Raw genomic sequence first — 21,647 nt, forward strand, 5'->3', positions numbered from 1 at the left:
ACCTTTAAAGTAACCAATGGTAAAAAGAAGTCGTAGAATGAATTGGAAAGGGGTTGCTTAGGGGGTCCGGTGACCGCTTAAGGAAAATACCGATAGCGGTAACGACATTGATCGCATCAATAATATTTTGATGGGGACAATTGGCGAGGACATTTTTGCTCGCTGGGTTGTGGGGATAAAAGAACTCATCTTTACTTACGTAAAGACTCGTAACATACGTGTGCTGAAATCAAATAGTGTTATTAGGTTTTTGTCTCTTTTTACTCAAGAAACACTACGACTTTGGTGAAAGAGATGATAAGCTGTGGCCATTTGCTATTATAGATATCTAATAGAGCAATGGAGTCAATGCAACGTTACTTGCCTTTCATACAGCTTCAGACAACTTCTCGTCGATTTTCAGGCAAATTGGCATGCCAACACCGAGGGCATTTGCCGGGTATTGCCCAGCGTCTCTGACCACACGCCGTTTCCCGCTGCCAGCAAGTGGTACTGTACAAATACCTTTTAATATGAAGACGAAGCTATCGGCAGTTTGTAATCTGAAATCTTAGTCAATTTATTCATCCTTCGTCTCGGAACTCAATGGTAGAACTCTGGGACAAAAGCTATTATTTTGTTGAAAGTCAGATAAGATAAATTCACACTTTGAGAGATATCTATAGAGATATACATTACAATTTACATAACGTAACAGAGATGGTCGTATGTTAATTTCACATCAGGCTTTCCTGATGCAGTGATCGTAAGTATAAAGGGGGAATCTGGTAGCATGGACATTTGATATACTATTAAATCTCAATCTCGTTCCTTCCCACTATTTTGAACCTCAGAAAATGTCATTGAATGGCAGGAAAATGCACCATTTCATCTTTTCTCCCTTGCCGTTGTGGGGTAATGTGCTTCATCCATCTTCAAACATTGTCTTATTGAGATATACAATACTAGGACATCTTAGAGCCCCGTCGATTTTGGCTGCACGCCTCGTTAAGGAACACGATAATCTTATCGTCTCCATCATAACCTCCCCAAGCTATTTCAAAAATGCAGAAGCCGAAATATTGTCAGAGTTTGGTGAAGTCCCGGATACAACTCGTCGACGCGTTAGGTCAGATTCCTAGACCAGGGTTAAATCACAATCACACATACTCACCATAACAGGCTATTTTCCATCTACAAGTCAGACACGGACAACGTTTTTACGCACATAAGGTTACTTTTCCAAACATATTCTGTTGCCTATCAAACTCTTTTGGATGCAAAACCCATCACATGCGCTGCAACGGGTATGATTTTTGAGGCGGCACCTCGCCCCAGCGCCCTATTTCTCGACGTGAGTCTGGATATTCATTTTCATACATGCATTCACTCCTGCGTTTGAATATAGGTATACGCATCTCCTTTGATGCAAATCACGCGTGCACTTTCAGGGACTACGGTCCCCGTCATAGCGTTGTGTGCTATACATGTATCCTTCATTCTTCACCTTTATGGTCCCCAGAGCATGGGTGGCGAGGGAGATCTGGCATCCAGGATCGAGGCAGAAGCAGCTAGACGTGGCCAGCCTGTCTCCTCTGAACTTGGTGATGAAGTAATCCCACTTTCCAGTAGCAAGAGCAACCCATATTGATGGCTGTCGATTTCAGGTTTTTTACCATACGGAGGGAAAAGTAACCAAGGTTCCAGGACTACCCCCAATGTACGATTGGGAATACTTCCCACAGAAGGTAACTGTCGCCAGATTCATCGAAAAAATTTATCAGACTGACGCATAGCCAGCTCTCTCCCACACCGAATGTGTCTGATTTTCTGAAGTTAGCCTACCAGTGAGTGTCATACCCAGAATCAAATCTGATCGTACCTGACGTTTACCGAAGAGGACTTGCTTCCTGCGATGCGGCCTTTTCCTTCTCTGCTTACGATTTGGAGAAGGATTCTATTGACGCAATGAGATCGTGGTTCTCGGAAGAATGGAACAAGAAACTATACACTGTTGGCCCGTTGTTTGCATCGAATCCGACCACTTATGGGATGGTATCGGATAGTAACAATAGTTCGTCGGATATCGAAGCATTTCTGGATAAATCATTGAAGGAGAGAGGAAAGAACTCATTGGTGTTGGTACGTTGATTTATTCGTAGCTTGATAATTTAGCACCGAGCACTAAAAAATTTCGGCGCTTAGATCTCATTTGGATCCCTTTTCTGGCCTATCGTGCAAGAGTATATTGAGGAGGTGATTGACGCTTTGATTGAGAAAGGATTCACTTTCGTGAGACGATTTCGATTTCTTTGTTTCTTCGCATTAAGTCCTTGCAATAGATCGTGTCATACGCACCACAATTCGCAAAAATTTCGCAAGACCTGATCGATAAGGTCCAGGCAGCTGAGACTGGGTTGATTTGTAAATGGATACCTCAAAAATTTATTCTAAACCATCCTGTAAGTCTCCCTTTTAAACATACCACTATTTCTCCGTATAATTATGGACTCTCCCGTTAGGCTACTGGTTGGTTTGTCACTCATGCAGGTCAGAGTGGTGTTATGGAAGCCCTTGACAGCGGAACCCCAATGTATGCTTCCATTGTATAGCCTTAAACCATCGCTCAAGAGGTTTTCGATGCCTAGGATTTGCTGGCCATTCGAGTTCGACCAGCCATGTGCATCGGCACACCTTTCGGAAAACCTGAATGTCGCTTTCGACCTCATTCAAATCCGGACAGGAGAAAAAGGCATGAAACCCCTGTACAGAAACGGTCTAAAGGCTGAGGGCACCCGTGAAGCTGTTGGTATCGAAATCCGAAAGATTCTGGATGAATGTCGAGGTCCCAGAGGGGAAGAACTACGAAGAAATGCCCAAGCGATAAAAACCAGATTCGCCGATTGTTGGAAGGTCGATGGAGTCAGCCGAAAGGATTTCAACTCATTCCTGGAGAAATATAAGATTGACTTATCGTAGATCTTATTGAGTACCCAGAAAATCACTTTTGGCCTCGGCGGAAACTCAAAAACAACTAATAAGCAGTCCATGAATCGGATGGTACTAAACCTGAATGCGAGCTTCGATGCTTGTGGGTTTGAAGGCCCTGTGACTCATCATAGATAATGTTTATTGTAGGACTTGTCTGGATATAGATACCTTCATAATACACCCCAATTATCAATGAGAACCTACACGGGCACCGGGTGCGAATGTTTCGTCATATGGACAGGTTGAGAGCAGAGAAACGAAGGAGCCGGAGCAAATAATTTACTTTGTACTCAATATCTTTATTCCACTTCAGTTTTCAATATTATGTAGCAATCTCGTCTTTATAAAGAGATTTTGATTCATTTTTAGGCACACCGCTGCTACATTTGTTTTTTTTCCAGGGCCAATCTGTCACCTCGACATTTGGTCCGACTCATATTCGTATGATTAAGCAATATCCTCTGGTGCCCGACCCAGGCGTTTTTGAATAGTAAGTGTGAGATTCTGTGACTTCATTTAGGATGACTCTGGCGTGCTCGAAAGTAGAATTCAGATCATATTTGTAACGATACCTTTAAAAGAGCAAGCCAAAGATGGCTTTCAGGCTATTCAGCAGACTTGCTACAACCACGTTACGCACGAACATGCCTGGACTCACATCTCCTGCCACTGTTACCACAACACTCACGTACTTCACTCCCCCTACTGACGGAGAGAGAGCATACCAGAAGATTCTCGGCCCCGTGAACGGAGAGCGGGAACTGTTGAAAAACTGGGATTCAGAGGAGAGGCATAACATCACCATTGAGAATGTGAGGGGGAAAGAGGACACAGTCTCGTTGGATAAAACGGGCTTCCAGTTCTTTCAACATACTTCAAAGCATACGGCGTTCACGAATGACGAAGATATCAAGGCCGAATACTACCCCGAGAGCATTGAGCTCATCAAAAAACTAACAGGAGCCAGCCGCGTCGTGCTCTTTGACCACAGTATGTCCCACTTTCATTATCTCGGATGTCCGCAAGTTCATTGCATATTATCGTTAGCCATCCGACGTCACAGACCTGGTACAAAATCGCTGAACCAACCAGTGTCGCAAGTGCATGTCGATCAGACCAACAAAGCAGCCATTAATCAGGTGCACCGAAACCTCCCCGCCGAGGAAGTGCCCGAGCTTCTGAAGAAGCGTTTCCAGATTATTAATCTCTGGCGACCGATAGGGACCCCAGCCCTGGAATGGCCTCTAGCTATGTGCGATTATCGAAGTGTCGCTCCAGGTGACGCTGTGCCCGTCGCCCTGATATATCCTGAGCGTGAAGGAGAGACGTTTATGGTCAAATATAATCCAGACCATAAATGGAAGTACCTTCGCGGCATGACTCCTGAGGAAATTGTACTCATCAAATGGTACGCACAGCCGGCATCAAAAACATATAAATTCTTGACTGACATGATATCTTTGTTGTTAGTTTTGATTCACTACAGGATGGAAGTGTTGCTGTCTTTACGCCTCACACAGGGTTTAAAGACCCTTCTACACCTGAAGGAACACCACACAGAGAGTCGATAGAACTTCGGTCGATCGTTTTCTATGATTGAGCCCCAATAAGTTGTCCATGGCTGTTTGGTAGTATATCATTCCCTTTGTAGTTGTCTCGTAATATTTCCTGAAATCAGCAGTTGTAATTGTATTTGTTGCAGACGATTTTAACAAGAGTGTCTAAGTTCCTCCGAACGAACAGGAGTGACACTTCTCGGCAATATTTCGGTATAAATGGCATCAATTTCTGCCGAGCCTTGCCGAAGGTCCGGCTCACAGTATGCATATGAGCGGAGCATCACGATAATGCTGCCATAGAAGCCGGCCATATGTAGCCGCAGACCTCGGCCTTGCTATTAGTGTAAAGTATAGGTCAAAGTGAATTGTCAATTAGTTATCAACTATACCCCGTGAAATAATAGATAGCTTATCATAATATTGTCATAGTAGGGTTCTTTTTTTGCAGCGTTTCTCCCTGGTTTTTCCCGATGCTTGCGGTGGACGGTGAACACAAAATTGCCGAAATAAGCCGATTATTGAGGACATCGTGTGTTTTGGCGGTCTGTTATATAGGCCGACATCCAACGGATGGCTCTTAAATTAATCAAAATAGTCAGTAAACATGGGTAAAGATTTCACAACACATCACCTTCAGATGCTACTATATCAATTACCTTTAAATTGTATATAAAATTAAGCACACCATGCATATGTTGACTTTCGATGCAACGCACACTGGTCAAAGGAGGGGTTTCCTTCCATTAAATTCTTCATCCAATCTTCATCTCTTGAAAGATCGTGATAATAATCAAGTTTCCGTTCTTTGTCAAACTCAGTAACACTGCTGAACTTCCTCGTGGCTTGATATTATTGTAAGCGCTGGAAGCGAGCGGGTGTTTGGGGGTACACACACACTTCATACGCATGCTTTCTGACTCATCTGATCACTGGTGTGTGTATATAAGTGGGACATCAAGTGTGTGGATCCCGTTGAGTACCCTCAAACTTCTTTTTCACTTAATCTCAGCGATGCGACCCACTGTGGCGTGTTTCCCTGTAGTACTTTTTTATACATCCTTTTTACTCACAGGTATGTATATTACATTGATTTTTCAGATAATATCCATGTTTTTACTGTTAATAGGAGTTTACAAGGCCTTTAGCGCAGAAAATGTAACGACACTTTTCGCTGTCCAACCCAATGGCACGCCTGCACCTACATTACCATCTGGGTACTCGGTAGAAGATGATGGAACGACCGTGTTTACTCCAGAAGCTTCTGGCGTCTATGTCGCAGAAGTATTGCATAGCCGAATAGTCGTTCACGGACCTTCCACTGCGCTAACTCTGTTGAGCACACTGGAGAAAACACACTGTATGATTGTTCTCATATTCCTCTTTCATTTGTCAGACTCTGGTTGCTTACATGCTCATCTGGTGTTCCTGAAGTTACTTTCTCGGAGGATGCTTCGAGCCTTCGTATCGATACGCGCCCACAAATAGGCGCGCATGCCGATATAGGATCATTGGAATGTGTACTGGACAAGAATTCTTCGACCGGAAGATGTTCAGGCATAGTCGAGGGGACCTCATACACCTTGGAATCAAATGGGATGATAACCGTAGGCTCGACGTATACACAATTTACCACTTTCTCCGGAAATTTGGTACCGATCGCCACTGTCGTTGTGTCATCCGCTGGTGAATCTGTAGGGAAAGTGGCTCCGTGTTGCCTCTCAGCTTTGGTCAAGAGTATCGGAGTGCTGTATGCCTTTACCTTGATGATGAGTTTGGTACATTAAAACGATCAAAATGTGATATCCTGGGAAATTACCCATATCCTGCACACAAAGATTGATAAGTGTGAGAGTAAATCGGGATGCTCGAAATCTAGCATCCACTTCATACATATACTAAGTAACGAGTTTACAATTTTAGGAGATTTAACAAATAACCTTGTCTATGGATGCGAAAGAATTGTACAAAAACTGCACATAACAAGTCAAGATCCCTGCAATACCCCTGAGTCAAACTCCCACCAATCGTGACTCGGCGCGGGAAACCGATGACCACGCGTCAATCGCTTATTAACGCGCCTTTTCACCCACCACCATCCCATTATCAATCGAATCCATACACCAATGTCGACAGTTGAAGCGACGACAACAGCATTGGTTACAGAGTGTGCATCCACTTTCTTCCCGTATGAAAATTCTGGCTGACATGAACTGTAACAGATCAGCACCGGATAATAAAACAAGGCGGTATGATCGTCAGCTTCGGTACGTCGAGAATTCTGTGAGAGATGCTGATCAGCCTCTAATCGCGTTGATCACAGTCTATGGGCGGCATCGGGACAATCTGCACTCGAAAATGCCCGCATCCTCGTCGTTTCAGGGGGCGCGACTGCGACATCCATTCTGAAGAACCTCGTTTTACCAGGCGTCGGGCACTTTACCATTCTCGATCCACTACCAGTCACTCCTGAAGATGCAGGAAATAACTTTTTCCTTGATGGACTGAACAGCGTCGGGAAGAGCCGTGCGGAAGAGGGAGTCAGATTGTTGCTAGAGATGAATGACGGTGTGGATGGGAAGGCCGACACGCGGAGCCTGGAAGAGGTATTAGACACGCCGGGAGGAAAGGAGTGGCTGGGAGAGTTCACGCTTGTGATCGCTGTTAATCTGGAGAAAGGGCCACTGGAGAGACTGGCGGCAGTGTTGTGGGAGGAAGAAAGCTTCCCTCCGTTGGTTGTGGTGCGTCCTGCAGGATTCCTGGCAGAATTCTACATCCAGTACCACGAACATACAGGTGTGAATTATTCGTAATTTGCTTGCGACTAGGCTCATCTTTGTCAGTTATTGAAAGTCATCCGGAGACTGCACAATCACTTCAAATCGACAGACCATTCCCCGCACTGCTGGACTACGCGATGTCGCTCGATTTTGAAAACATGGACGTGACTGATCACGGCCACGTCCCTTATGTCGTCATCCTTGTACGCGTTCTTGAGGAATGGAAAAAAACAGTAAGCTTACGCGTTCATTGTTTTTTCAGCTTTGCTCACGGCAACTAGCACGACGGACTTCCGCCCCAAAATGCCGCTGAGAAAGTACAATTCAAAAAGAACATCCTTGCCATGCGTAAGAAGCCCGACGAAGAAAACTTTGAAGAGGCTGAAGCGCAGGCGTATCGTGCATGGACAAAGACTGTGGTACCCTCAGAAACCCGGGCTTTGTTCGATGATGCAAAAGTTATCTCCCCGTCCTCAGTGGAAGCCCCATTCTACAAACTTGTGAGAGCGTTGAAGAAATTCGTAGAAGGGAGCGGCGCGCTGCCTTTGACCAGCACGCTCCCAGATATGAAGGCGAGTACCAGTGCGTATATAGACCTCCAGAAGCTCTACAAGACTCGAGCAGAAGAGGAGAAAGAGGTATTTAGAGGGTGCTTGAGCGAAGCGTGTGGTGGGGATATCAAAGCAATTGGAGAGGATATGATTGACGCTTTCGTGAAGAACTCACATGCTCTCAAACTTCTGAGAGGAAAGCGATGGGCAGCATTAGATGAGGACCACGAAGCTTTGGGTACGTACAAAGTGTTTTGTTATCGAATTATCGTTCTGATTAAGTATATTTGTAGTACTAGCTACTCAAACAAGCTCTAAACAACTGGCTGTACACCTTGCGCTGAGCGCTTTATCCAACTTTTTAGCTAAATCAAAAACGTCTGGCCAAACGTTATCAGCCGAGGCACTCACCGCCGAAGCTCAGAAGTTGCTACCCGATGGAACCGAGTTGCCCGAAGAGTTTGAGGATTGCGTCGGTGAAGTGTATGTACTTCTTTTCCCGACTTATATTTCTTGCATCTTACCAATGTACTCAACAACACACAGTGTTCGCTCACCCACTGCCGAGCTTCCCAACACCGCTGCACTTCTAGGCGGGCTTGTTGCACAGGAGGCGATCAAGATGATCACACGACAGTATGTCCCCATCAATGGATACTGTATTGTAGATCTTGTGGAAACTTGGACCGGCATTCTTTGAACGAACGAAGTATGATACGAATGATGAAAATGAAATGGGATTGTCGATGTTTGATTTGTATGATAGGTAGATTAAGTACTACAATATTTTGTTGCAGGAGCATGACCGACCGAAGGTTTTATGCTTCTTGTGCTCGTTTGATTCTTTTCCACACCGTATGTCAGGGATTAAGGACATGGTATGGAAGGAATGCGCCGATGGACATGTTATTATAACGGCATGCTTTCTACTGTCGTTCTTTTGTCGTTGTCGCTTATGTTCCATTTTTGGACATCGTATATGATGTCACCGTCCGGTATTCAGCACTCGGCATCCACGGCAATCAAAATTTCGGCATTTAGCGTATGAACTTCGTAAATTGGCGATGAGATACTTATGAGTAATCGACTTAAAACTCATAGTTGTGGCAAACCATGACGAAGAGAATAGTAGTTCACTTTCTTTTTAAGTGGTAGACCTTATCTCTCGCAGATTTGAGGCTATTCTTTGTGTAGATGTATGTAGTCAACTCTTTAAGATGATTATTTGCGAACACATCAAGTGGAAGTGTAAAGAAGGAAAGAAGGTCGACTACATATCTGGGTATGCACAGCAGAATTACCCATAGTGTAAATGTCACAGACAGTTATTCGAAACATCAAGCAATTCAAATATGGTTTTTCTTTGAAAATTGGAAAACGTAATTGTCCAAAGAACGGTAGTGCAAAAAGATGAAAAATAAAGTGGGCTTAGTAGTAAAAATACCTTCCGACGTATACGTAACTCGAACCAGAAATCTATAAGGCCGAATAAGCAATACTGGTGGGAACTTGACTGAATGATGCAGCGCTGCCGCTAGGAAAGGCACTGAACGACGCAGCGCTACCGCTGGGGAAGACACTGATTGAAGCAGCGCTGCCGCTGGGTAACGCACTGACTGATGCAGCGCTGCCGCTAGGGAACGCACTAAACGATGCTGCACTACCACTGGGGAACGCACTGAACGATGCTGCACTACCACTGGGGAACGCACTGATTGATGCAGCGCTGCCGCTGGGGAACGCACTGAACGATGACGGGGATCCAGTGGGGAAGTGGCTCGCTGCCGATGAGACGCTGGCGGAAGAGAAAAACAAGAATGATGAGGATGCGTAGGAACCCCCAATGGAGGCGCTCCCAGCATTGCTAACGGAGCTCTCGTTAGGCTCATCCAGGCTTGATCTGTTCAAGTAGCCTGTTGAGCATACATTTTACTTGTTGGTCAAGCAACAAAAACTTACAATGCCCTTGGTATGGTAGCTCCTTGGGACGTCACCGCCATGAGGGTGACTATGATAACATACTGGACGGATACTTTCATCGTTCTGAATCTAAGAAGAGCTGCAGGTGGGGTATTGGTTTGCAAGAATATCAGAAACTGTAGAATGTTTAACTGTATGTACATCCTTTTATACATCTGTAGGCAAACTATCGACGGCTTGAATTGCCCTGCACTAGCACAAAGTATTGTGATATCATCGCAAATACGCAATGCAGCAGCCATTGGAAATTTCGTTGCATATTTGTCCATTGACCATTAATTAGTGAAGCATCAGGATATTGTCTCTATCCGGTTCATAGACACGGTCTATCCAGTCCGCTGTAAATAAATATAGAATTCAAGGATCAATCTTTAGCCACAGGCAAGTTGGCGCCTTCAACTTTCAATGTGCAGATATTGAATCTTACCCACAATGCGCAGTCAAAAATGATTTTCTTCGGGGGTGGAGATTACCACAGGCTTCGGACTTGCGGAACAGGTGTATGATCGTCCAAATGTAATCCAATTTCTTTACATGAATGCAACTCAAACAAAAAGTTTCGTCTGCCACAGAGGTAGATAGAAATTGTTGACTGAAATCATGCATGGGTTCTAGTTATACGCTGAGTTAATTCATTATACCCCTTTCGGTGACCACGACGCCATCTCACATCTGAAACGTTTCTCCAGCGCTCAACCGGAGGCAATCCCCGTCGGTATCTAAGGGCAATAGTCAGTATCCGTAATAGGGAATACGTCTAACGTACACAAAACAAAATTAGATTGCCAAGGACCTCCTAGCCGCCATTATCGACGATCATTATGTAGTTGTCATACAATAGCGAGAATTATAGGAAACATATTGGTTGAAATCATATTATGCGCACAGTGGAATTGACATTGGTGAATTCACTTGCATAATTATACATCTCATTGTACCTTTTGTCCCAGCAGGTGAAATACGGTATAGATTGAATGTATTGAATACAGCAGGCCTGGATATTCTGATCAGCTCCTCGGCAAGAAATGATCGCCCGTCGTCGTTTGCTACACCATTAAAGGCGGTGTGCTGTAAGCTATATCGACCGTTACAAATGGGAACCTGTCTGGAGTCGTATGTATAATAGTGGGCTGGGGACTGCGCATTGCTGCGCATTAGCAAATTTAAACGCAAACCGAATCGTACAGTGCAGAGGAAATCAGGCTTTTTCCGGCTGAAAGACCGATAGCTCTTTGTTAAATATAATTACCAGGCTAAGATAAACGTAAACACTCCAACTCCACAATGTACCTGTCACTGCATGTAGAACACATGTAGAAACGACTACAGGAAGTGGGAGACCAAATCTGTGCTAACAGTGAGATTCAAACCGTTTTAAAAGTCATTTTCCATGTTTCTGAATCAAGTTAAATACTACTAATGACACTAATAGGTTTCAAGAAAAGTGTCCTTGATATACTTTCCGTGTTCATTGCGCCGCTTTGATTAAATCTGCTGCCCTCTCAGCAAGTAGATATACAGGTCCTTGTGTATGACAGCTCGGTGTAAATGGCTAGCAGTACCAAATAACCGAGAAACAATCAGCTATCCAAAACCAAAACCAAAAAAAAAAAAAAGGCAAACGACAACGTACAAACACAGACGCATCTACAATGCGCACACTGCCCCCCGCTCCCTTCAGCGTCAAATCCGGGTTAACCACACCCCACGTCGCACCGACAGGCGCCATCGCCGCCGTGCCAACCCCATGGAACGCGCTCAGAGCAACCGACCGGACGTATGCCTCGATAAGCGTGTCGTTTCCCGTCAGTGCAGCGGCGAACGTCTGCCCGAACGGAGCACTTATGTACCCCGCCCACGCGGGCGCAGCAAGAAAGCGCTGTACACCGTGCACAGACTCGATCGCGGCAAGCTTGTCAAATTCTGCGGAGATGTATTGGGGGTCCACAAGTGGTGGTATAAGCGGGTTGGCACTTTGCAAAGCCACTGTTCCGCCTGTTTGGAGCGGGTGGATGGGATGGGTGAGCTGGTGATGAGTACGGATAGGCCAGAGCGGAGTTGGTTTATTTATTACGTACGGGACTTTGGTGCGACTATGATTGTGACGACTGTAAGGAAATTTCCGGTGGGCGGTACTTCGACGCCAGGCTGAAAAAATAAATTCTGATATTTACCATTCAATTGGATTCATTAATCACAAGTTTTAACATGCATGCATCAAACCACTCACGCTGAATATAATCTCCCAGTGCGGAGAATTTGGGCCAGCCGCTGTATCAATTGCCATCTTGAAGATAGTAGAGTTATCCGGAATCTTGACAAACCCATAATTATTCGCAACCGTATTCGCAAAGTCGCCCGTCTTATTCAACTTCCACTGGGCCATTGCGGCTGCCGCAGCACCACTTGTGTTTCTAAGTAGTGAGTCGAGGGTGTCGTTCGTGGTGACTTGGAAGATGTTTGGAATGAGGATGTGGTCGCTCAAGTTGGCCCCGACGGAGGGATTGTGGATGGTTGTGTCAATTTGGAGACGAGTTAGTGCGGTGCTGTCCCCGATCCCGGACAGCTGCAGGAGCTGGGATGTCCCAACTGTACCAGCTGATAAAATGATGCTTTTCATCGCAGTCACAGTATGCTTTGTGCCTAACCCACCAAACGCGAAAAAATTATAAGGGTTAATTTATCTCTATTAAACACTGGACGAATAAAAAATAATACAACACCGAGAGTAAGATTCCCGGGAGGCGGGGACTGGACAAACTGCAATTTTCCATATACCGGTTCGCCAGATGATGCGTTCATTCCAGTTTGGAGCAATACCACCGCGGTTGCATTGACGAGCACTACCAAATTCGGCCGGTCATTCGCACCGGCGAGATACGTACTCGACGAGCTGCTTCGAGTGCCGTCTCCTATACTGGACTGGATGAATCCGAGCCCAAGCATTGTGTGGTTCCCGCCGGCTGTGTCCTCGTTGAACGGGAATTCGGCCGATAATTGTTGTGTTGTGCTTAGAACGCGAGAGTCTATGGAGAGGTTACTTCCTGGAAGGCTGATGGGTACTTCGCCGGCTGTTCCGTGGTCTGCAGTGACAATCTGGCCGGTGGTATCGTGGGCGTCTGCTGGTTGTACAATTTTATCGTGCTATATTAATAGATTATGATATGATAACAGACCTATGACTCAGGAATGTCAAATAGACGATGGTGCACGGCTTACTTTGGCGATATATTGTCGGATATTGGTCCAGTTCCACCCTGGATCACCCACAACCGAAGCAAGTCTATTCCAGTCATCCATGGTCCCGTACTGGTGAAACATAAAATCTAAACATACGGCAGCTCTCGATGAGAATGCATTAAAGACCACAATGAAACGACGCACTAATGCTGCTAGACCCTCCGAGAACTCTGCCTCGATTGAACGGCACAGTTCTATTGTTCAACCCCGGCTGAACAACGGTTGTTGTATTCCAATCGAACTCCGTATCTTTTCAATTTCGATACATTAGAGAATCAGGAATCAGTGTACTTGAAGTGTATTCATTGAAAAGTTGAAGCATACTCGGCGCCAAAATAGGCCCTAGAAACGGCACTTGAAGAGGAACATTCTTCTGGTCACTGACAGTAGGAACAAATAATTCGATGAGATGGATTACAAAGTGACACTTCTGAATGCTGAAGTGAATGACATACTTGATTCCTGCCTCCAGTACTAGAACGGTTATCGAGGAGTTTTCAGTCAACCGATTCGCGATGACCAGCCCGGCTGTGCCCCCTTGTATATTCACAATATGATACGATAAGTCAAAGTCAAAGTCAATCGGGATGCGTTTAAATTATTTCTCACCACCAACAATCACATAGTCGTACACAGACGTGTTGAACTGTAACGGAAGGGTGATGATGATCGCTCCAGTTGGCAGAAAAAAGCGATTCAATAGGAGAAATAGAACGAAAAAGCAAGCATGAGATCGGAGCGTCCAGGGAGCAGGAGTCATTGCTTGCTCAGGAAGGGGAAGCATTCATTCATCTATTCATTCTGCTAGTCCGAGTTTTGATCTGGATCTATTTTTTTTGCAGTGCATATGTGCCACACCGTCAGGTGTACCGTGTAAGATGATATAACTAAGAACACACACAACTTCTCACATCCGTGTGTAGCACCGTCCAAGACATCAAGGTACCAAAATCAAGGAATATTTTACTGACGATTTACCTGTTTAACTAGGCGCAAGTTGGGAATGTTAACAGTATGTAGCGATAGGGATACCAAGTACAAAGTAACATTGTGATATAGTCATTCCTTATCTACGTGAACCGTTAGACCTCACATCAATCCGACAAAAATACTGCTCTGTAGGATGGACGGACATAGCCTAAATTTCTCTGGAGTCGATTCTTATTCGCATCGCATTGCACTGCTGCGCAAGAGAACTATCGACAGTCGTCCAAATTCGCCCAGTGTTCCATATTTACCTCATATCCCCTTGGAATATGGCTTTTACCCCTCATAATTATACATAATTACACCACACATTCCCCCACCGATCCTGCGCAACACGCGTAGCTCCCGCTCCCTCTTCCCCATCCTCACCATCGAGATATCCAACTCCATAGCTCGCCTTAGCGCCTACTGTGGTTGTTCCTATGATCATCGCACCAATATTAGTGTTAGGTACATCGAAATCCAAAAGAAAAGAAAACCCAAAGAAAACCACAAAACACAAAACCTCACTCACCAAATTCAACAACCCCTGGACACCGAAACCCAACAAAAGGCGGACACGCGCGATCCGCAGCATAGCACTGCTCCACACACGGTAGCAGTGCTGTATACCCTGTCTGTAGCACGGGTAGGAACGGGTTGCGCGGGGTCGAAGAGGGTGGAATGGACTGGAGGGCCGGACGAGGCGGGGTGGGGATGGTGAGTGGTTTTTGTTGTTGGGATTGTCTTTTCTGAGGGCCCGAAGCTCCTTCCGCCAAAGACGCCCCCGATGCCGGCTCTTCCCCACACCTCACAAACGACACTGCACAAAGCCACGCCCTGTACGCACGCTCACAATCATCGCACCCCACCACGGGTGAGTACCAGTCACGCCCACACGCGTGCGTCGTCAGCACTGCCGTAAAGTTCGCAAAGTAGCTTAGCAGGGGGGTGGTTAAGGTTGATGGGAGCGTGGATGCCGCGTCGGTGTATGTGTCGCCGTTAGATGGAGGAGGGAGAGGCACGGCATACGATATAGACGGGCAGTAGGGCAGAGAGTGCACCAGTGGGCACGTAAACGCCGCTAATGCAAATCGTCAGGGGAGAAACAAGAAAAACCAAACGACTTACCAGACTTGGTAGCAAAATACACTGGCCCGCTGACCTTTGTCTCGTCCACCACGACATACGCCGTGTAATTCGTCGACGGCGTCAGGCCCTCCACGACCCACTGCATCCTCCACCCAAGAGCATCGCCGCGTGCCCATACAGTCTCGCTCGCGATCGTCCCGACGCTGTCTTCTCGGGTAAGGAGGGCGCAACCTGTCCTTAGTTCTACGTTGTTGGGATTGGTAACGGTGATGAGCAGGGTCATGTTCGGTGGTGAGACCCCAGCAGGAAGCGGTGGCTGGGACATGTTTGCAGCGGGCAGTGTGTAGTTTGGATATGTCGGTCTACGGTTGAGGTCAGTGTTGTCTGGCAGTGCGAGAAAGGGCGCGGAGAAAATGAGAGCTTGGTTCGACGTGGTGTCGCCGAGCAGGGGGAGTGCATCGAGAGTTTGGTGGATGGGGTCTGGAGAACAGTAAGACAGAAAATGAATATACAAAACATAACTCACCACCCTCAGCCACACCCACATCGAAATCCACACCGTCCTCATCACCCTCAACAGCCAGCACCCCACCGTTCGGAAACATCCCCCTCCAGCTGCCCACACCATCTTTGAGCTCAATCTCCCACGTATCCTGAAAGCCAGGACTCGATGGACCCGGATCGTCCTGTGTGTCCCAATTGCTCGCGTTTGTCACAAAGAATCTCAGATTCGTGTTCTTATCCACATTTGCACTCGACTCACTGCTGCACAGAGCAACACTCACGCCGTACTCCCCGTCCGCATCTTGCTTTGGAATAGCAAAGGAACGCGAGGCGGGGGAGAGGCGGGAAGATGTGAACGAGGAGACGCGGTTGAGTGGGAGGAGAGGGCGCGATTGGGCGTGGGTGTAAGGGAGGAATGAGGTGAGGAAGAAGAAGAGGAGGAGGAGCGGGAGGTGGAGGAGAGACGTCGTCGTCGTCGTCGTCCTTATGGTTGTTGTGGTTGTTGTTGATGTCGTCGTCGTTGTCGTCGTCGTCGTCGTAGTCGTTGTCGAAGTCGGAAAGTGCACGTAAGTGCTGACAGTCACGGGACTCAATGTAATTTCCCACGGACACGCCGCCCGAAAAGGGTAAGATCTAGGGGCCCTGGACGACCGGACGACGTCGTACCAAATTTAATTCTCTATCGTGTTAATTAGTATCCTAGGCGAATATGAAGTATAGTCAGCAATCGTATCACCCAGTGAATGCAATGATAATCAGTCCTCGAGACTCTTAGTGCCTGAGAATCAAGAGATTTCAGAACTAGTAGTAGAAGTGCTTGAAAGTGGTATGTCCTAGCGATACCACTCATTGCATGCTAATTGAAATTCTAGATATTAATCATTCCTGGCTGCCTTCTTGATCCGTAATTTTCTGCTTATCTACTTGGATATAATAGACGCGCGCTTGTCTATACGATTAATTGTGTTACGCAGGGTACAGGACCTTGTCTCTATTCAAGTTGTCAGTATGGTGTGTTTCATTTTTATCACGACGTATACAGTTCTGAGGTTGGATCTGTGTACCTTTGCACAAATCATTCACATATATATCTCGTTTCTAATTAGTATGCTCGAAGGACGTTTTTTTTTTGCTTAGAGCGCTAAAAATTATATTGTGCTAAGGTAGTCCTGCTGCCGGGATGCCGGGGTGCCGCCTTAATAATTAAAATGTCATAATATGCCAGCTTCTGACCACCAACGAGAGCAAGGTCGGTGAAAAACTGTACTTACTGCGTACGTATTCCAATTCGAACGTTGAATATAATTTTGAAACGTTGGACAACAAGATGTTCAAACCTGCCTCCATTCTGCGGACTGTCACTGACCGATCAAAGCGGGAGGTGTGGCCAATGACCTCTGTGTGTGACAAGTCACGCCCGACGTCGGTCCTTTGACGGGCTAGTGACGTCAAGCTCGTAATGATCTTTGTATTCTCGGGTCTTACAGAAAGATACACACAATTTGGAGCATGAGGGTCTTCCCAGAGGATGAGTTAGAAAGAGCGGAAATTATCTTTTAAATCGGATTATAATTATTGCATCTTCTGGGTTTGAAATCTTGCCTTTTGCCCCACATATATTGGTTTCGGCATCTCGCGGCTCAGTTTCCACGAATATTTGTTCAAGTCAGACGATTAAGCTTCAAAACTAATACATTCAAACTGACAAAAGACACAATACACGGTACCGTGGGGTAGTGAGTCAATAGTACAATGGAGTCATAAAGCAAAAGTATCCCATTACGGCCATATGGTAATCTTGTTAACATAAATTAACCTGAACACTGACGCAAAGACCACGATTTAAATTAGTAAGGCAGGGGTGATACAAATCCGCCTCGTCCAATGCCAATCCAAAGCGCCATCAATTTTACATAGATACGTCTTCGGTTAGCTCTTTAAAACATTGGTCAAGTCACAATTCAGCGAAATGGGTGCTTTATCTTAGCCTACAGGCTCGGTTCCGACCTCGAGTTGACAAAGAGGACGTGACGCATATGATCTTCAGAACGCGGTCCAAGCGATGTAGAGTCACAAACTCGTATGTATATAAGAACTAACGCAAGATACATCCAGTCCACAATATCCAACACAACTTTAAAGATCACACAATGACAACACTGGCGAACAAAACTGTCGTCGTCGTAGGAGGCTCCTCCGGAATCGGATTCGCCGTTGCGCTTGGAGCACTCCAATCGCAAGCGAGCGTCGTGATCATTGCTTCGAGCGCGCAATCGCGCGTCGACGACGCCCTCGCGAGGCTTAGATCGTATAACCTGCCTGGGGAGGTCCGTGGCGAGGTTTTAGACGCCAAAGACTCGAACGCGGTCAAAGAATTCGCTATCTCACTCGGGACTGTTGACCATATCGTCTGGACCAGTGCTGATGTCCCCAAAGCTGAGCAGGGGACTGGCACATTTCCTTTTTCAAACGCGGACACTGTCGAGCAGGGGCAAGGTGAGAAGACACTACGGAGTCGAATTTGCCGTGTATCCATTGACCCGTTGATGTGTTTAAAACAAATTAAGGAAGCTTCACTGTCAAATTCTGGGGGCCATTTATTCTCTCAAAGCATGCAAAGTTCCATCCAGGTGGATCGTTAACGCTCACATCTGGTCAATCAGGTTTTTAAGTGAATTGGAATAAGTCAAAACTGACATCTCGTGCTACATATAGGGCTGGCTGGTTTCAAGCCGTTCCCTGGAGGCTCGCTTGGGAGTGGCGTTTCGACTGCTCTCGAGGGATTGACCAGAGGTCTGGCTGTGGACCTCGCACCTGTTCGAGTGAATCTCATCTCCCCAGGCTTGGTAAGAACATTATCACCTTCCATTTTCCCATCATTCCATTCAAACTAAATTGCAATATGCTTGTCTAGATTCAAACAGAGGTTCGTGTCCAATGTGCTCTTTGATTTACATTCCCAAATTACTCACACGTGCTATTTCCAAAATTCTATAGCTCGTTGAAAAGATCTTCGGACAACATAAAGATCAGGCAGTGTCTACTTTGAGCGAGAAAACTGTCTTAAAACGAGGTGGCTCTCCGAGCGAGGTACGTCCATTTTGCATATGTTCTCAGGTCAACGGGCGTTTATTTACACGCTAAATATATCTTTAGTGCGCCGAGGCATATCTCTTCGTTATGAAGTGTGGGTATATTACCGGCCAAAACATTTGCGTAGAAGGAGGTTATTTACTCACATAGTTGGCAATGCGGCCTGAGCCTGCCAACAATAATTGGTAAAAAAATAAAACAAATGTCCCGAACGATTGTACATCATTATTTATCAACGCCACAGTCATTTGTGTATCTCGAACGAAATATAACACTTTAATTGCAGAAGGAACGACCTCATACACACTACCCATTCCTACCCAGACTGATGGTTACGACTTCCTGACTCCGCGAGCGACAACTCTATTTTATCACAATGACAGGGTCAAAGTCGCATCGGCCTCCTTCTCTGAATGAAGCTTTGCGATGAAGTGTATAGTAAATTAGCCTTGGGAGGCCCTCAGCCATGCAAATGTGAGCAGATCATGTGTGGGGTGTGGCGAGAACTCCTTCAGAGCTGGGGGATTAACGGGGGAATGCGGTGGAACTTTGATTTGGTCGCATCCAAATCCTAGGTTTTGGGGAAAACCTGTGCAAACCGATATAAAGCAGCACAGCCATCGACCTTTATCGGTAGTCGCTGTAGTCGTATCTTATGACTTTAATTGTTGATGTTGCCGCCTTATCTTCCGTGGATATGGGGCAGTACTTGATACTTCAAGCCCCAAGTACACGAGTACTGGTAGTATACTCATTCACAACCTTATCAACACATCCACCACCTTCTGCTAGCACACTTCCGACGCAATGAAGTCACTACCCGTGACTAAATTCGTGCCATCTAAGGACGAACTGGCGCTAGCCGAGCAGATGTTGCGCAACACCCACGCCAAAACGAGATGGACGCAGCCTTAGCTGCTAGTTGAAGCCTTCATATCTGGCAGTTGCCAGGTGTATGGGAAGTATCTACGCTGGCAACTGCCAGGTGCCACATTTGAAGTCTTCAGCTGGGCGATGGTCAATACAGCCAAACAAATCCCAAACACGGTGAGCGGGGCCCCGCCGGGCGCGAAAAATGGCGTAGCTCGTTGTTCGGGCGGCCGTTTGGGGCGGAAAAAAATGCGTCGGGGTCGGTTCGATGAGCAGACCACGTCGGCATTGTTTTCGCGACGTTATGGACAGCGGGCGGGGTGGATGGGGCGGGGCGACGTTGGATGACGCCCGCATTACTGTACCCGACCCTGAAACCGGCCAACCCCGGAAAATGGCCACTGAGCAATTTTGACGAGTTGTATAGCAGTTTCTTTCAATCTTTTTGTGTATTACTGCTCTTGTGGTACTTCTACACCACATCAGAAACTTTTAGAGCAAGGCAGTAAGTATTGCTGCCACAATCTTGCCAATACACCGTGAGATTTCACCATCACCATTGATTTGCTAATCATTCTCACGTCTAATCCATAATTATCGACTTGGTCAAACACAACAACTGCGCTGAGCAGACACAAAAACAGTATACGTCGGTCATATATAGCCCTGGCTACAATATACATTCGATTCCAAGTAGATATCTCCAGAGAATATTCCGAGAATTGGAAATTAAGTGCATGACTTGACTGATTTGCCTATTTAAACATATGCATATTGTATGCAGTATTCGGAGAAGATGAGGAAAAATTGCGGCAAACAATGACTTGATCTACAGTGATAACACTTCAAGGTACCACAATCTCGCTTCTCTTATTTTTTGCGATTTTTTTAGGCTTGAAATATGACAATCAGTAAAAAGTAGCTAATTTTGAACACCTTCAACATTGAAAGAAGTTCTTCAGAACGGCTAAAGATCGGCAGAAATTGAAGGCGCGTTTGTGTTTTGCAATGTCCTATGACATTGAATACCAATTTTTGAATGATAGAACCACCATCTCACCAAGTTATAGCACTCGGAAAAGTGGAAGAATCATACAAAATGCCATAAAAAGTCCGAAGTATGTCCTCCTTTAATTCCACCCCTAGTATATAATAACTAAGTAGGATACACTGTCAGTAGCTACTAGAAATCAGCTGTACTCGCTTTTCTTCCTCAACTACTCACAGAATGTCTACAACCACTCCTGTTTCTCCACATGATTCTACCAATGATGACATCCCAGATCTTATCAATAATACTGTAGAAAATCGGATTCAAGAAGCTATTCAGGCCATTATGTCCTCACCTTTAAAGTCTAATGGTCAGCACACACTGTCAATCCGGGAAGCCTGTCGCATTTACAGTGTCAAGCGTGGAATGTTGACTAATCGGCTAAATGGAGTCAAAACCAAACGTGATGCACATGCAGGCGAACGTGCACTTTCAGATGCCGAAGAAAGTATTCTAGTTGATTGGGCAAAGACATTAGGACGACGGGGGTTTCCTGTAACTCAGGACATGCTTCGGGAATATGCTTCAGTAAGTGCTATTTTGTTATATTGTATGTGCTGTGATTGGTAATCTGTTACTTATACTGTACTATTTTTTAGGAAATATCACAACAGAAAATTGGTATCAACTGGCCCCGGAAGTTTTTGGAACGACATACTGATCTTAAAATCAAAAAAACCTCTGCACTTGAGGAATGTCGGGCCCGCTCTTTGAATACGACAGTTGTTGGAGAGTTTTTTGTGATGATCAAAGATCTAATCGAGGCATGTAAAAATATCATCCCTAGATATGACATAATTCAAAGATCTCCTTGATTTAGGAATATGATATCATACCAAGCAACATCTATAACTCAGATGAAAAAGGAATACAACTTGGCGTTGGAAAAGCTGTTTCTGCAATTGTTGACAAAACACAGAAAAATGTACAACAAGTTGAAAATGGGAACCGTGAAATGGTGACTATTATTGAAACCATTTGTGCTGATGGCACA

The 21,647-nt window shown here is 45.7% G+C and overlaps 8 protein-coding genes across 8 annotated transcripts; 5 read left to right on the plus strand and 3 right to left on the minus strand.

The window, feature by feature from the left end:
- Nucleotides 1–836: 836 nt before the first annotated feature.
- On the plus strand, nt 837–2,958 carry JR316_0011791 (UDP-glucosyltransferase 45; the record flags this gene model as incomplete). The annotated part of the gene is made up of 10 exons (XM_047897436.1): nt 837–1,108; nt 1,162–1,333; nt 1,388–1,591; nt 1,647–1,727; nt 1,780–1,826; nt 1,878–2,121; nt 2,185–2,271; nt 2,322–2,441; nt 2,502–2,572; nt 2,628–2,958. The coding sequence occupies 10 exons, from the start codon at nt 837–839 to the stop codon at nt 2,956–2,958; spliced, it is 1,629 nt and encodes a 542-aa protein (XP_047743845.1).
- A 656-nt stretch (nt 2,959–3,614) lies between these two features.
- On the plus strand, nt 3,615–4,570 carry JR316_0011792 (Hydroxylase/desaturase CTB9; the record flags this gene model as incomplete). The annotated part of the gene is made up of 3 exons (XM_047897437.1): nt 3,615–3,960; nt 4,018–4,378; nt 4,441–4,570. 3 exons carry the CDS (start codon nt 3,615–3,617, stop codon nt 4,568–4,570), a joined length of 837 nt encoding a protein of 278 aa, XP_047743846.1.
- A 970-nt stretch (nt 4,571–5,540) lies between these two features.
- JR316_0011793 (uncharacterized protein) lies at nt 5,541–6,313 on the plus strand (the record flags this gene model as incomplete). The annotated part of the gene is made up of 4 exons (XM_047897438.1): nt 5,541–5,601; nt 5,656–5,860; nt 5,923–6,077; nt 6,138–6,313. 4 exons carry the CDS (start codon nt 5,541–5,543, stop codon nt 6,311–6,313), a joined length of 597 nt encoding a protein of 198 aa, XP_047743847.1.
- A 339-nt stretch (nt 6,314–6,652) lies between these two features.
- On the plus strand, nt 6,653–8,557 carry JR316_0011794 (NEDD8-activating enzyme E1 regulatory subunit; the record flags this gene model as incomplete). The annotated part of the gene is made up of 7 exons (XM_047897439.1): nt 6,653–6,693; nt 6,749–6,793; nt 6,850–7,322; nt 7,370–7,539; nt 7,588–8,095; nt 8,151–8,340; nt 8,404–8,557. The coding sequence occupies 7 exons, from the start codon at nt 6,653–6,655 to the stop codon at nt 8,555–8,557; spliced, it is 1,581 nt and encodes a 526-aa protein (XP_047743848.1).
- Nucleotides 8,558–9,333: 776 nt separating this feature from the next.
- Nucleotides 9,334–10,079, minus strand: JR316_0011795 (uncharacterized protein; the record flags this gene model as incomplete). The annotated part of the gene is made up of 3 exons (XM_047897440.1): nt 9,334–9,757; nt 9,817–9,953; nt 10,005–10,079. 3 exons carry the CDS (start codon nt 10,077–10,079, stop codon nt 9,334–9,336), a joined length of 636 nt encoding a protein of 211 aa, XP_047743849.1.
- A 1,226-nt stretch (nt 10,080–11,305) lies between these two features.
- JR316_0011796 (Pyranose dehydrogenase 1) lies at nt 11,306–13,837 on the minus strand (the record flags this gene model as incomplete). Its single annotated transcript, XM_047897441.1, has 10 exons — nt 11,306–11,389; nt 11,471–11,832; nt 11,916–12,000; nt 12,068–12,480; nt 12,561–12,981; nt 13,057–13,163; nt 13,222–13,326; nt 13,402–13,457; nt 13,533–13,614; nt 13,687–13,837. 10 exons carry the CDS (start codon nt 13,835–13,837, stop codon nt 11,306–11,308), a joined length of 1,866 nt encoding a protein of 621 aa, XP_047743850.1.
- Nucleotides 13,838–14,353: 516 nt separating this feature from the next.
- On the minus strand, nt 14,354–16,986 carry JR316_0011797 (Stretch-activated cation channel MID1; the record flags this gene model as incomplete). The annotated part of the gene is made up of 5 exons (XM_047897442.1): nt 14,354–14,484; nt 14,579–15,127; nt 15,175–15,615; nt 15,662–16,122; nt 16,907–16,986. 5 exons carry the CDS (start codon nt 16,984–16,986, stop codon nt 14,354–14,356), a joined length of 1,662 nt encoding a protein of 553 aa, XP_047743851.1.
- Nucleotides 16,987–17,789: 803 nt separating this feature from the next.
- On the plus strand, nt 17,790–18,882 carry JR316_0011798 (Short-chain dehydrogenase/reductase ucsE; the record flags this gene model as incomplete). Its single annotated transcript, XM_047897443.1, has 5 exons — nt 17,790–18,135; nt 18,207–18,293; nt 18,355–18,485; nt 18,637–18,729; nt 18,796–18,882. 5 exons carry the CDS (start codon nt 17,790–17,792, stop codon nt 18,880–18,882), a joined length of 744 nt encoding a protein of 247 aa, XP_047743852.1.
- Nucleotides 18,883–21,647: the final 2,765 nt, after the last annotated feature.

This window comes from Psilocybe cubensis, chromosome 11 (assembly GCF_017499595.1).
Source record: "Psilocybe cubensis strain MGC-MH-2018 chromosome 11, whole genome shotgun sequence".
NCBI classification, from domain to species: Eukaryota; Fungi; Basidiomycota; class Agaricomycetes; order Agaricales; family Agrocybaceae; genus Psilocybe; species Psilocybe cubensis.